General features: G+C 34.7%; 1 protein-coding gene across 1 annotated transcript in view; it reads left to right on the forward strand.

Annotated features, from left to right (window-relative positions):
• LOC106586923 (receptor-type tyrosine-protein phosphatase-like N) overlaps positions 1-14,039 on the forward strand; it is a 135,081-nt gene that overhangs the window by 109,112 nt on the left and 11,930 nt on the right. Inside the window, exons 13-16 of the mRNA XM_082969209.1 lie at positions 6,378-6,587; positions 9,516-9,743; positions 11,982-12,129; positions 13,958-14,031. Coding sequence (XP_082825335.1) covers positions 6,378-6,587; positions 9,516-9,743; positions 11,982-12,129; positions 13,958-14,031 — 660 coding nt within the window. The remainder of the gene's footprint in view (positions 1-6,377; positions 6,588-9,515; positions 9,744-11,981; positions 12,130-13,957; positions 14,032-14,039) is intronic.

Consider the following 14,039-nt stretch of genomic DNA (forward strand, 5'->3'; position numbering starts at 1 on the left):
TAGTTTATATTATAGTTCAGTATAGTTCTAGTTTATATTATAGTTCAGTATAGTTCTACTTTATATTATAGTTCAGTATAGTTCAATATAGTTCAGTATAGTTCTAGTTTATATTATAGTTCAGTATAGTTCAGTATAGTTCTAGTTTATATTATAGTTCAGTATAGTTCAGTATAGTTCTAGTTTATATTATAGTTCAGTATAGTTCTAGTTTATATTATAGTTCAGTATAGTTCTAGTTTATATTATAGTTCAGTATAGTTCAATATAGTTCAGTATAGTTCAGTATAGTTCTAGTTTATATTATAGTTCAGTATAGTTCTAGTTTATATTATAGTTCAGTATAGTTCTAGTTTATATTATAGTTCAGTATAGTTCAGTATAGTTCTAGTTTATATTATAGTTCAGTATAGTTCAGTATAGTTCTAGTTTATATTATAGTTCAGTATAGTTCATAGTTTATAATATAGTTCAGTATAGTTCTAGTTTATAATATAGTTCAGTATAGTTCTAGTTTATATTATAGTTCAGTATAGTTCTAGTTTATAATATAGTTCAGTATAGTTCTAGTTTATATTATAGTTCAGTATAGTTCAGTATAGTTCTAGTTTATAATATAGTTCAGTATAGTTCTAGTTTATATAAGAGTTCAGTATAGTTCAGTATAGTTCTAGTTTATAATATAGTTCAGTATAGTTCTAGTTTATATTATAGTTCAGTATAGTTCTAGTTTATATTATAGTTCAGTATAGTTCAGTATAGTTCTAGTTTATATTATAGTTCAGTATAGTTCAGTATAGTTCAGTATAGTTCTAGTTTATATTATAGTTCAGTATAGTTCGAGTTTATATTAGAGTTCAGTATAGTTCAGTATAGTTCTAGTTTATAATATAGTTCAGTATAGTTCAGTATAGTTCTAGTTTATATTATAGTTCAGTATAGTTCAGTATAGTTCTAGTTTATATTATAGTTCAGTATAGTTCAGTATAGTTCTAGTTTATAATATAGTTCAGTATAGTTCAGTATAGTTCTAGTTTATAATATAGTTCAGTATAGTTCAGTATAGTTCATTATAGTTCTAGTTTATATTATAGTTCAGTATAGTTCTAGTTTATAATATAGTTCAGTATAGTTCTAGTTTATATTATAGTTCAGTATAGTTCAGTATAGTTCTAGTTTATATTATAGTTCAGTATAGTTCAGTATAGTTCTAGTTTATATTATAGTTCAGTATAGTTCAGTATAGTTCTAGTTTATAATATAGTTCAGTATAGTTCAGTATAGTTCAGTATAGTTCTAGTTTATATTATAGTTCAGTATAGTTCAGTATAGTTCTAGTTTATAATATAGTTCAGTATAGTTCAGTATAGTTCTAGTTTATAGAATAGTTCAGTATAGTTCAGTATAGTTCAGTATAGTTCTAGTTTATATTATAGTTCAGTATAGTTCTAGTTTATATTATAGTTCAGTATAGTTCTACTTTATATTATAGTTCAGTATAGTTCAATATAGTTCAGTATAGTTCTAGTTTATATTATAGTTCAGTATAGTTCAGTATAGTTCTAGTTTATATTATAGTTCAGTATAGTTCAGTATAGTTCTAGTTTATATTATAGTTCAGTATAGTTCTAGTTTATATTATAGTTCAGTATAGTTCTAGTTTATATTATAGTTCAGTATAGTTCAATATAGTTCAGTATAGTTCAGTATAGTTCTAGTTTATATTATAGTTCAGTATAGTTCTAGTTTATATTATAGTTCATTATAGTTCTAGTTTATATTATAGTTCAGTATAGTTCAGTATAGTTCTAGTTTATATTATAGTTCAGTATAGTTCAGTATAGTTCTAGTTTATATTATAGTTCAGTATAGTCATAGTTTATAATATAGTTCAGTATAGTTCTAGTTTATAATATAGTTCAGTATAGTTCTAGTTTATATTATAGTTCAGTATAGTTCTAGTTTATAATATAGTTCAGTATAGTTCTAGTTTATATTATAGTTCAGTATAGTTCAGTATAGTTGAGTATAGTTCTAGTTTATATTATAGTTCAGTATAGTTATAGTTTATAATATAGTTCAGTATAGTTCTAGTTTATATTATAGTTCAGTATAGTTCTAGTTTATAATATAGTTCAGTATAGTTCAGTATAGTTCTAGTTTATATTATAGTTCAGTATAGTTCAGTATAGTTCTAGTTTATATTATAGTTCAGTATAGTTCTAGTTTATAATATAGTTCAGTATAGTTCAGTATAGTTCAGTATAGTTCTAGTTTATATTATAGTTCAGTATAGTTCAGTATAGTTCTAGTTTATATTATAGTTCAGTATAGTTCAGTATAGTTCTAGTTTATATTATAGTTCAGTATAGTTCTAGTTTATATTATAGTTCAGTATAGTTCTAGTTTATAATATAGTTCAGTATAGTTCATTATAGTTCAGTATAGTTCTAGTTTATATTATAGTTCAGTATAGTTCTAGTTTATAATATAGTTCAGTATAGTTCAGTATAGTTCAGTATAGTTCTAGTTTATATTATAGTTCAGTATATTTCAGTATAGTTCTAGTTTATATTATAGTTCAGTATAGTCATAGTTTATAATATAGTTCAGTATAGTTCTAGTTTATAATATAGTTCAGTATAGTTCTAGTTTATATTATAGTTCAGTATAGTTCTAGTTTATAATATAGTTCAGTATAGTTCTAGTTTATATTATAGTTCAGTATAGTTCAGTATTGTTGAGTATAGTTCTAGTTTATATTATAGTTCAGTATAGTTCAGTATAGTTCTAGTTTATAATATAGTTCAGTATAGTTCTAGTTTATATTATAGTTCAGTATAGTTCTAGTTTATAATATAGTTCAGTATAGTTCTAGTTTATATTATAGTTCAGTATAGTTCAGTATAGTTCTAGTTTATAATATAGTTCAGTATAGTTCTAGTTTATATAAGAGTTCAGTATAGTTCAGTATAGTTCTAGTTTATAATATAGTTCAGTATAGTTCTAGTTTATATTATAGTTCTATAGTTCAGTATAGTTCAGTATAGTTCTAGTTTATATTATAGTTCAGTATAGTTCTAGTTTATATTATAGTTCAGTATAGTTCAGTATAGTTCTAGTTTATAATATAGTTCAGTATAGTTCTAGTTTATATTATAGTTCAGTATAGTTCAGTATAGTTCTAGTTTATATTATAGTTCAGTATAGTTCAGTATAGTTCTAGTTTATAATATAGTTCAGTATAGTTCAGTATAGTTCTAGTTTATAATATAGTTCAGTTCAGTATAGTTCATTATAGTTCTAGTTTATATTATAGTTCAGTATAGTTCTAGTTTATAATATAGTTCAGTATAGTTCTAGTTTATATTATAGTTCAGTATAGTTCAGTATAGTTCTAGTTTATATTATAGTTCAGTATAGTTCAGTATAGTTCTAGTTTATAATATAGTTCAGTATAGTTCAGTATAGTTCAGTATAGTTCTAGTTTATATTATAGTTCAGTATAGTTCAGTATAGTTCTAGTTTATAATATAGTTCAGTATAGTTCAGTATAGTTCTAGTTTATAGAATAGTTCAGTATAGTTCAGTATAGTTCAGTATAGTTCTAGTTTATATTATAGTTCAGTATAGTTCTAGTTTATATTATAGTTCAGTATAGTTCTAGTTTATATTATAGTTCAGTATAGTTCAGTATAGTTCTAGTTTATAATATAGTTCAGTATAGTTCTAGTTTATATTATAGTTCAGTATAGTTCAGTATAGTTCATAATATAGTTCAGTATAGTTCAGTATAGTTCAGTATAGTTCTAGTTTATATTATAGTTCATTATAGTTCTAGTTTATATTATAGTTCAGTATAGTTCAGTATAGTTCTAGTTTATATTATAGTTCAGTATAGTTCAGTATAGTTCTAGTTTATATTATAGTTCAGTATAGTCATAGTTTATAATATAGTTCAGTATAGTTCTAGTTTATAATATAGTTCAGTATAGTTCTAGTTTATATTATAGTTCAGTATAGTTCTAGTTTATAATATAGTTCAGTATAGTTCTAGTTTATATTATAGTTCAGTATAGTTCAGTATAGTTGAGTATAGTTCTAGTTTATATTATAGTTCAGTATAGTTATAGTTTATAATATAGTTCAGTATAGTTCTAGTTTATATTATAGTTCAGTATAGTTCTAGTTTATAATATAGTTCAGTATAGTTCAGTATAGTTCTAGTTTATATTATAGTTCAGTATAGTTCAGTATAGTTCTAGTTTATATTATAGTTCAGTATAGTTCTAGTTTATAATATAGTTCAGTATAGTTCAGTATAGTTTAGTATAGTTCTAGTTTATATTATAGTTCAGTATAGTTCTAGTTTATAATATAGTTCAGTATAGTTCAGTATAGTTCTAGTTTATATTATAGTTCAGTATAGTTCTAGTTTATATTATAGTTCAGTATAGTTCTAGTTTATAATATAGTTCAGTATAGTTCATTATAGTTCAGTATAGTTCTAGTTTATATTATAGTTCAGTATAGTTCTAGTTTATAATATAGTTCAGTATAGTTCAGTATAGTTCAGTATAGTTCTAGTTTATATTATAGTTCAGTATATTTCAGTATAGTTCTAGTTTATATTATAGTTCAGTATAGTCATAGTTTATAATATAGTTCAGTATAGTTCTAGTTTATAATATAGTTCAGTATAGTTCTAGTTTATATTATAGTTCAGTATAGTTCAGTATAGTTCTAGTTTATAATATAGTTCAGTATAGTTCTAGTTTATATTATAGTTCAGTATAGTTCTAGTTTATATTATAGTTCAGTATAGTTATAGTTTATAATATAGTTCAGTATAGTTCAGTATAGTTCTAGTTTATAATATAGTTCAGTATAGTTCAGTATAGTTCTAGTTTATATTATAGTTCAGTATAGTTCTAGTTTATAATATAGTTCAGTATAGTTCTAGTTTATAATATAGTTCAGTATAGTTCAGTATAGTTGTAGTTTATAATATAGTTCAGTATAGTTCTAGTTTATATTATATTTCAGTATAGTTCTAGTTTATATTATAGTTCAGTATAGTTCTAGTTTATATTATAGTTCAGTATAGTTCAGTATAGTTCTAGTTTATATTATAGTTCAGTATAGTTCAGTATAGTTCTAGTTTATATTATAGTTCAGTATAGTTCAGTATAGTTCTAGTTTATATTATAGTTCAGTATAGTTCTAGTTTATATTATAGTTCAGTATAGTTCTAGTTGATATTATTGTTCAGTATAGTTCAGTATAGTTCTAGTTTATATTATAGTTCAGTATATTTCAGTATAGTTCTAGTTTATATCATAGTTCAGTATAGTTCTAGTTTATAATATAGTTCAGTATAGTTCTAGTTTATAATATAGTTCAGTATATTTCAGTATAGTTCTAGTTCATATCATAGTTAAGTATAGTTCTAGTTTATAATATAGTTCAGTATAGTTCTAGTTTATAATATAGTTCAGTATAGTTCAGTATAGTTCTAGTTTATATTATAGTTCAGTATAGTTCTAGTTGATATTATAGTTCAGTATAGTTCAGTAAAGTTCAGTATAGTTCAGTGTTGGAAATGGAATAGCCTTCATTTCTCAGAATAAGAATAGACTGACGAGTTTGAGAAGAAAGTCCTTTGTTTCTGGCCATTTTGAGCCTGTAATCGAACCCACAAATGCTGATGCTCCAGATACTCAACTAATCTAAAGATGGCCAGTTTTATTGCTTCTTTAATCAGTACTGCAGTATTCAGCTGTGCTAACGTAATTGCAAAACGGTTTTCTAATGATCAATTAGCCTTTTAAAATGATTTAGCTAACCCAACGTGCCATTGGAACACAGGAGTGATGGTTGCTGATAATGGGCCTCTGTATGCCTATGTAGATATTTCATAAAGAATCTGCCCTTTCCAGCTACAATAGTCATTTACAACATTAACAATGTCTTCACTGTATTTCTGATCAATTTGATGTTATTTTAATGCACAAAAAAATGAGGTTTTCTTTCAAAAACGGGGACATTTCTAAGTGACCCCAAACTTTTGAACGGTAGTGTATATGTAAACAAACAGGTATCTTTGTTGACATGAATCTTTCTCTTTCCTATTTCCCTTGACTCCCTTCCCTTCCTTTACTCTCTCTCTCTCTCTCTCTCTCTCTCTCTCTCTCTCTCTCTCTCTCTCTCCCTCCCTCTCTCCCTCTCTCTCTCTCTCTGTCTTCCTCCTCTTCCTCTCTCTGTCTCTCTCTTTCTCTCTCTCTGTCTCTCTGTCTTCCTCCTCTTCCTCCTCTTCCTCTCTCTCTCTGTCTCTCTCTCTCTCTGTCTTCCTCCTCCCTCTCTCTCTCCCCCTACAGAGGAGCGAGGGTCATGGGCTGCCCCATGCCACGCGGGCGAGGGAGGGCTCCAGTGGGCTGGTACTGACGCTGGTGTCCATGGCGTGTGTGAGCGGGGCGGTGGTGGTAGCGTTGACCATCGCCTGTCTCAGACACCACGCCAAGCAGCTGGCCTCAGGGAAACTGGGCCTCGGACCCGAGGCAGGACCGGAGACACACGTTGACTACCAGGTAGGAGAGGTCAGGAGACACGTTGACTACCAGGTAGGAGAGGTCAGGAGACACGTTGACTACCAGGTAGGAGAGGTCAGGAGACACGTTGACTACCAGGTAGGAGAGGTCAGGAGACACGTTGACTACCAGGTAGGAGAGGTCAGGAGACACGTTGACTACCAGGTAGGAGAGGTCAGGAGACACGTTGACTACCAGGTAGGAGAGGTCAGGAGATACTTTGTCCCAAATGACACCCTATTCTTTAAATAGAGAACTACTTTACATTTAACATTTACATTTTAGTCATTTAGCAGACGCTCTTATCCAGAGCGACTTACAGTAGTGAATACATACATTTTATTTGTATTTATTTTTTATTTGTTTTATTTTCCGTACTGGTCCCCCGTGGATCTAAAGCAGAGCATTGGTGTACGTAATTTCAACCAAAACATTTGATGACGTTGGAAAACATTGGATTTGCAAAAAGTCATCAACATAAGGGAATTCCGTCATTATTTTCACCCAACTTCTAACCTAAATTCAATTTTTTTTTTTATTATTATTATGTTTGTGGATTTCATATTTAATTTACATGAACTCAACTCAACGAAACACAATGTCAGTGGGAAGTATTGCAGTAGATAGTTCTAGTTTATAATATAGTTCAGTATAGTTCTAGTTTATATTATAGTTCAGTATAGTTCTAGTTTATAATATAGTTCAGTATATTTCAGTATAGTTCTAGTTTATAATATAGTTCAGTATAGTTCTAGTTTATATTATAGTTCAGTATAGTTCTAGTTTATAAGTATATAAGTATTGCAGTAGATAGGGAAAGGGGTCCCATTTGGGATTCGAACACACTTTGAGAACCAGGCAGACCTGAAAATAGTTGTATTTTGTAGATTTCTTTTAAATACCAACTTTTCAAATACTCAATATATTTGAGTATAGTTTACAGTATATAGAGTTCCAACTAATGGGCAACTAGTTTCTTTGATATTCAAATACACGTCTCATATCATATTTGAAGGTATTTGAATATATCGTCACTGTCTGATGAAATTCTCTTATCTGCAAATGTGTCACGCCCTGACCTTAGGGAGACGTTTTATTTCCTCTATTTTGGTTAGGTCAGGGTGGGATGTGGGGTGGGCATTCTATGTTGTGTATTTCTGTGTTTTGGCCGAGTATGGTTCCTAATCAGAGGCAGCTGTCTATCGTTGTCTCTGATTGGGGATCATACTTAGGCAGCCTTTTCCCTACCTGTGTTTGTGGGTAATTATTATTTTCTGTGTGTGTTTTGTGTGCGCCTCAGTGGTGTCACGTTCATGTCTGTTTATCCTGTTTATTGTTTTTTCAGTTTCACTTCAATAAAGGATGTGGAGTTACCGGCACGCTGCGCCTTGGCTGATTTACGACAGGGAGTTTGAGGACAGTGAACGTGACAAAATGAGAAACTTTTCAGGGAATAGATTTTTTTTCTCCTCCATATTTTCACATTAACGAACTTACAATTATGGAACTTTAGAAGCTGTTTAAATATATTTTCTTGGTCCTTGAGTAATGAAATGTTCGGAGTACATTAAGGGGAGAGGTACTGCTTTCAACAAATATACAAACGTATTAATTGGCTAAACTTGATACGAGGTTTTCATCAGACAGTGACGATATGCAAGTTTAATGTTAAGTGTTACTAAGAATGCTTACAGTAAATGTCGGAAGGAAACTAAATTTACCAAAACTGCCTTAAAATATTTCAGTAGTTTGTATTTGGAGGGACCTATCCCTTTAAAGATGGTGTAGTGTGTGTGTTTGAAACAAGGTCACTTACAGTACCCTCAGATGGACAGAAGCTTGAAGTTGTTTTTGCTAAGCAGCTAACTTGCTGTTTGCAATGTTTTCAAATGGCTTTCAATTACTCTGCAGTATTTTCAGGGATCATAAAAGGAATTGCAGCTTTCGACCTTTTCAGTGGCATGTTGATTAGAGTCATACAGTAGTTGAGCGTCACAACTTATTTGTACTTATCTGTAAAAAAAATAATATATATATATATATAAAATTGGTTAATTGGTTTGACTTCATTATGTACACCTGAGGCAACAGACATTCAGGAGAATGGACATTTACATAACATTCAGATAGAAACGTATTGTGTAGATCAAATATGACTGTCAGATAGATTTGTATAGTATAGGACGCTGTGTGCTCTATCCATTCTATTTACAGCCCTGACGTTAGTTGAAGGCAGCCAATCCAATAGTTTCAGAAAAATAGTTACTTTCTGAGATCTGTATTCAAATAGCTTTTTAAAAGTAGTCATTTTTAGGGGATCAATATTCAAATAGCTTTAAAAAGTAGTCATTTTTTAGGGGATCTAAATTCAAATAGCTTTAAAAAGTAGTCCTTTTTTAGGGGGATCTATATTCAAATAGTTATAGTTAGCTCCACCTGGAAAGAGTGTTCCTTTCCATATGCATAGTTAAACCTCTAGTTCTCCTGGTCTGTCACAAGGTAAGGGGATGTTAGAGGTGTTACCTGTGGCCTTCAATATAAGGCTCCGAGACAAGGTTATGGGAAGGCCTTAGTTAACATGAAAGACTGGGGGGGGGTTCTCAATCACGGTGATGATTATGCCGATCATGACGGAATAGAATACAGCTTCATTATTGTGAACAACAATCACCAAACTACTTCCTCTGCTTCATATGACACGTGACGATGATGATAGTAAACAGGAGGAGCCATAATAACAGAGGTGTTAAACATGAACGATGATACACAATTAGCTTCTCGTTTTAAATGTCTTTGTTCGTTTACTCAGAAGTTGTGACGATATAATCATATTTATGGGCTGATGAAAGTGATTAACTTCTTGTTTACATCTTGTTTACGTCTTGTTTACGGGAATCTCTCTCTCTCTCTCTCTGTTGACTTTCTCAGGAGCTCTGCAGGCAGCACATGGCAGCCAAGACGTCGTTCAGTCGTCAGGAGGCGGTGGGCGGGGGAGCGGGGGGACGGAGGGGGACAGACACCTCCAGGGTGAGCAGCGTGTCGTCCCAGTTCAGTGACGGCCCCCAACACAGCCCCTCCTCACACAGCAGTACGCCCTCCTGGAGCGAAGAGCCCGCCCAGTCCAACATGGACATCTCTACTGGTCACATGATACTGGTCAGTATCAGAGGATATGGGGTCATTATATTTACTACTGGTCAGTATCAGAGGATATGGGGTCATTATATTTACTACTGGTCAGTATCAGAGGGTATGGGGTCATTATATTTACTACTGGTCAGAGGGTATGGGGTCATTATATTTACTACTGGTCAGTATCAGAGGGTATGGGGTCATTATATTTACTACTGGTCAGTATCAGAGGGTATGGGGTCATTATATTTACTACTGGTCAGTATCAGAGGATATGGGGTCATTATATTTACTACTGGTCAGTATCAGAGGGTATGGGGTCATTATATTTACTACTGGTCAGAGGGTATGGGGTCATTATATTTACTACTGGTCAGTATCAGAGGGTATGGGGTCATTATATTTACTACTGGTCAGTATCAGAGGGTATGGGGTCATTATATTTACTACTGGTCAGTATCAGAGGATATGGGGTCATTATATTTACTACTGGTCAGTATCAGAGGGTATGGGGTCATTATATTTACTACTGGTCAGTATCAGAGGTATGGGGTCATTATATTTACTACTGGTCAGTATCAGAGGGTATGGGGTCATTATATTTACTACTGGTCAGAGGGTATGGGGTCATTATATTTACTACTGGTCAGTATCAGAGGGTATGGGGTCATTATATTTACTACTGGTCAGAGGGTATGGGGTCATTATATTTACTACTGGTCAGTATCAGAGGGTATGGGGTCATTATATTTACTACTGGTCAGTATCAGAGGATATGGGGTCATTATATTTACTACTGGTCAGTATCAGAGGGTATGGAGTCATTATATTTACTACTGGTCAGTATCAGAGGGTATGGGGTCATTATATTTACTACTGGTCAGTATCAGAGGGTATGGGGTCATTATATTTACTACTGGTCAGTATCAGAGGGTATGGGGTCATTATATTTACTACTGGTCAGTATCAGAGGGTATGGGGTCATTATATTTACTACTGGTCAGTATCAGGTTATGGGGTCATTATATTTACTACTGGTCAGTATCAGAGGGTATGGGGTCATTATATTTACTACTGGTCAGTATCAGAGGGTATGGGGTCATTATATTTACTACTGGTCAGTATCAGAGGGTATGGGGTCATTATATTTACTACTGGTCAGTATCAGGTTATGGGGTCATTATATTTACTACTGGTCAGGATCAGAGGGTATGGGGTCATTATATTTACTACTGGTCAGAGGGTATGGGGTCATTATATTTACTACTGGTCAGTATCAGAGTGTATGGAGTCATTATATTTACTACTGGTCAGTATCAGGTTATGGGGTCATTATATTTACTACTGGTGAGTATCAGAGGGTATGGGGTCATCTACTCAAAATGTGACATGCACATAAGAAACAGTGATACACCTTATTACCTTACTATAGTAATGTGAAAGATATAGGAATGGTTTCCTGGACACAGATAATGGTCCTCCACTTTTGAGGAGATTGAGCATGCTTTTTAGTCCAGGACCAGGTTTAATCTGTGTCCAGGACCAGGCTTCATGTGTGTCCAGGACCAGGCTTAATCTGTGTCCAGGACCAGGCTTAATCTGTGTCCAGAACCAGGTTTAATCTGTGTCCAGGACCAGGCTTAATCTGTGTCCAGGACCAGGCTTAATCTGTGTCCAGGATCAGGTTTAATCTGTGTCCAGGACCAGGCTTAATCTGTGTCCAGGACCAGGTTTAATCTGTGTCCAGGACCAGGCTTAATCTGTGTCCAGGACCAGGCTTAATCTGTGTCCAGGACCAGGCTTAATCTGTGTCCAGGACCAGCCTTAATCTGTGTCCAGGACCAGGCGTAATCTGTGTCCAGGACCAGGCTTAATCTGTGTCCAGGACCAGGCTTAATCTGTGTCCAGGACCAGGCTTAATCTGTGTCCAGGACCAGGCTTAATCTGTGTCCAGGACCAGGCTTAATCTGTGTCCAGGACCAGGCTTAATCTGTGTCCAGGACCAGCCTTAATCTGTGTCCAGGACCAGGCGTAATCTGTGTCCAGGACCAGGCTTAATCTGTGTCCAGGACCAGGCTTAATCTGTGTCCAGGACCAGGCTTAATCTGTGTCCAGGACCAGGTTTAATCTGTTTCCAGGACCAGGCTTAATCTGTGTCTAGGAAACGTACCCTCATTGTTTAATAATGATAACGTTCTGGAGCTATTATCAAACACACTGTTACAGCTGGTAGAATACCCCCCCCCCCCCCCCCCCCCCCAGGCCTATATGGAGGATCATCTGGAGAATAAGGACCGTCTGATGAAGGAGTGGGAGGATCTATGTTCCTACAAGGCTGAACCCAGTGCTGTCACTGTAGCGCAGAGTGAAGCCCACCTGGAGAAGAACCGCTCCCCTGACTCTCTGCCCTGTGAGTCTTACATACCTCTTCTCCTGTTTATCCTCCAGTCTCGGTCTGGGATTCAAACGAACTCAGACTCTCTGCCCTGTGAGTCTTATATACCTCTTCTTGGGTTTATCCTCCAGTCTCGGTCTGGGATTCAAACGAACTCAGACTCTCTGCCCTGTGAGTCTTATATACCTCTTCTTGGGTTTATCCTCCAGTCTCGGTCTGGGATTCAAACGAACTCAGACTCTCTGCCCTGTGAGTCTTATATACCTCTTCTTGGGTTTATCCTCCAGTCTCGGACTGGGATTCAAACGAACTCAGACTCTCTGCCCTGTGAGTCTTATATACCTCTTCTTGGGTTTATCCTCCAGTCTCGGACTGGGATTCAAACGAACTCAGACTCTCTGCCCTGTGAGTCTTATATACTGTACCTCTTCTTGGGTTTATCCTCCAGTCTCAGGCTGGGATTCAAACGAACTCAGACTCTCTGCCCTGTGAGTCTTATATACTGTACCTCTTCTCGGGTTTATCCTCCAGTCTCAGGCTGGGATTCAAACGAACTCAGACTCTCTGCCCTGTGAGTCTTATATACCTCTTCTCGGGTTTATCCTCCAGTCTCGGACTGGGATTCAAACGAACTCAGACGAACAACCTGTGCACTGTGTTTGACTTAAAGTGGATTTCTGCTGAGCTGGCATCCGTAGCGTTTACAGCAAAAGTGATCTCATAGCGAATGTCAGGGAAAATGCCTTTAAAAGTCTAACGCTGTTCACAGGCTGTTAATTAAACTGTGTTGGATTGAAATCTTATTTCTGTACCTCCTCTACATCTTGGTCAGTCACTATCTGTTCTGTACCTCCTCTACATCTTGGTCAGTTACTATCTGTTCAGTTCTGTACCTCCTGTACAGCTTGGTCAGTCACTATCTGTTCTGTACCTCTTGTACAGCTTGGTCAGTTACTATCTGTTCTGTTCTGTACCTCCTGTACAGCTTGGTCAGTCACTATCTGTTCTGTACCTCCTGTACATCTTGGTCAGTTACTATCTGTTCAGTTCAGTACCTCCTGTACAGCTTGTTCAGTCACTATCTGTTCTGTACCTCCTGTACATCTTGGTCAGTTACTATCTGTTCTGTTCAGTACCTCCTGTACAGCTTGTTCAGTCACTATCTGTTCTCTTCTGTTCCTCCTGTACATCTTGGTCAGTTAGTGTCTGTTCTGTACCTCCTGTACATCTTGGTCAGTCACTATCTGTTCTGTACCTCCTGTACATCTTGGTCAGTCACTATCTGTTCTGTACCTCCTGTACAGCTTGGTCAGTCGCTATCTGTTCTGTACCTCCTGTACATCTTGGTCAGTTACTATCTGTTCAGTTCAGTACCTCCTGTACAGCTTGGTCAGTCACTATCTGTTCTGTACCTCCTGTACATCTTGGTCAGTTACTATCTGTTCTGTTCAGTACCTCCTGTACAGCTTGTTCAGTCACTATCTGTTCTCTTCTGTTCCTCCTGTACATCTTGGTCAGTTAGTGTCTGTTCTGTACCTCCTGTACATCTTGGTCAGTCACTATCTGTTCTGTACCTCCTGTACATCTTGGTCAGTCACTATCTGTTCTGTACCTCCTGTACATCTTGGTCAGTGACTATCTGTTCTGTACCTCCTCTACAGCTTGGTCAGTCACTATCTGTTCTGTACCTCCTGTACATCTTGGTCAGTCACTATCTGTTCTGTACCTCCTGTACATCTTGGTCAGTCACTATCTGTTCTGTACCTCCTGTACATCTTGGTCAGTCACTATCTGTTCTGTACCTCCTGTACATCTTGGTCAGTTACTATCTGTTCTATTCCAGATGATCATTCCCGTGTGAAATTGAAGGCAGAGAGCAACTCCACCAAGGAAGACTACATTAATGCCAGCATCATAGTAAGATC

The sequence above is a fragment of the Salmo salar genome, chromosome 25 (assembly GCF_965601325.2).
Source record: "Salmo salar chromosome 25, fSalSal1, whole genome shotgun sequence".
NCBI classification, from domain to species: Eukaryota; Metazoa; Chordata; class Actinopteri; order Salmoniformes; family Salmonidae; genus Salmo; species Salmo salar.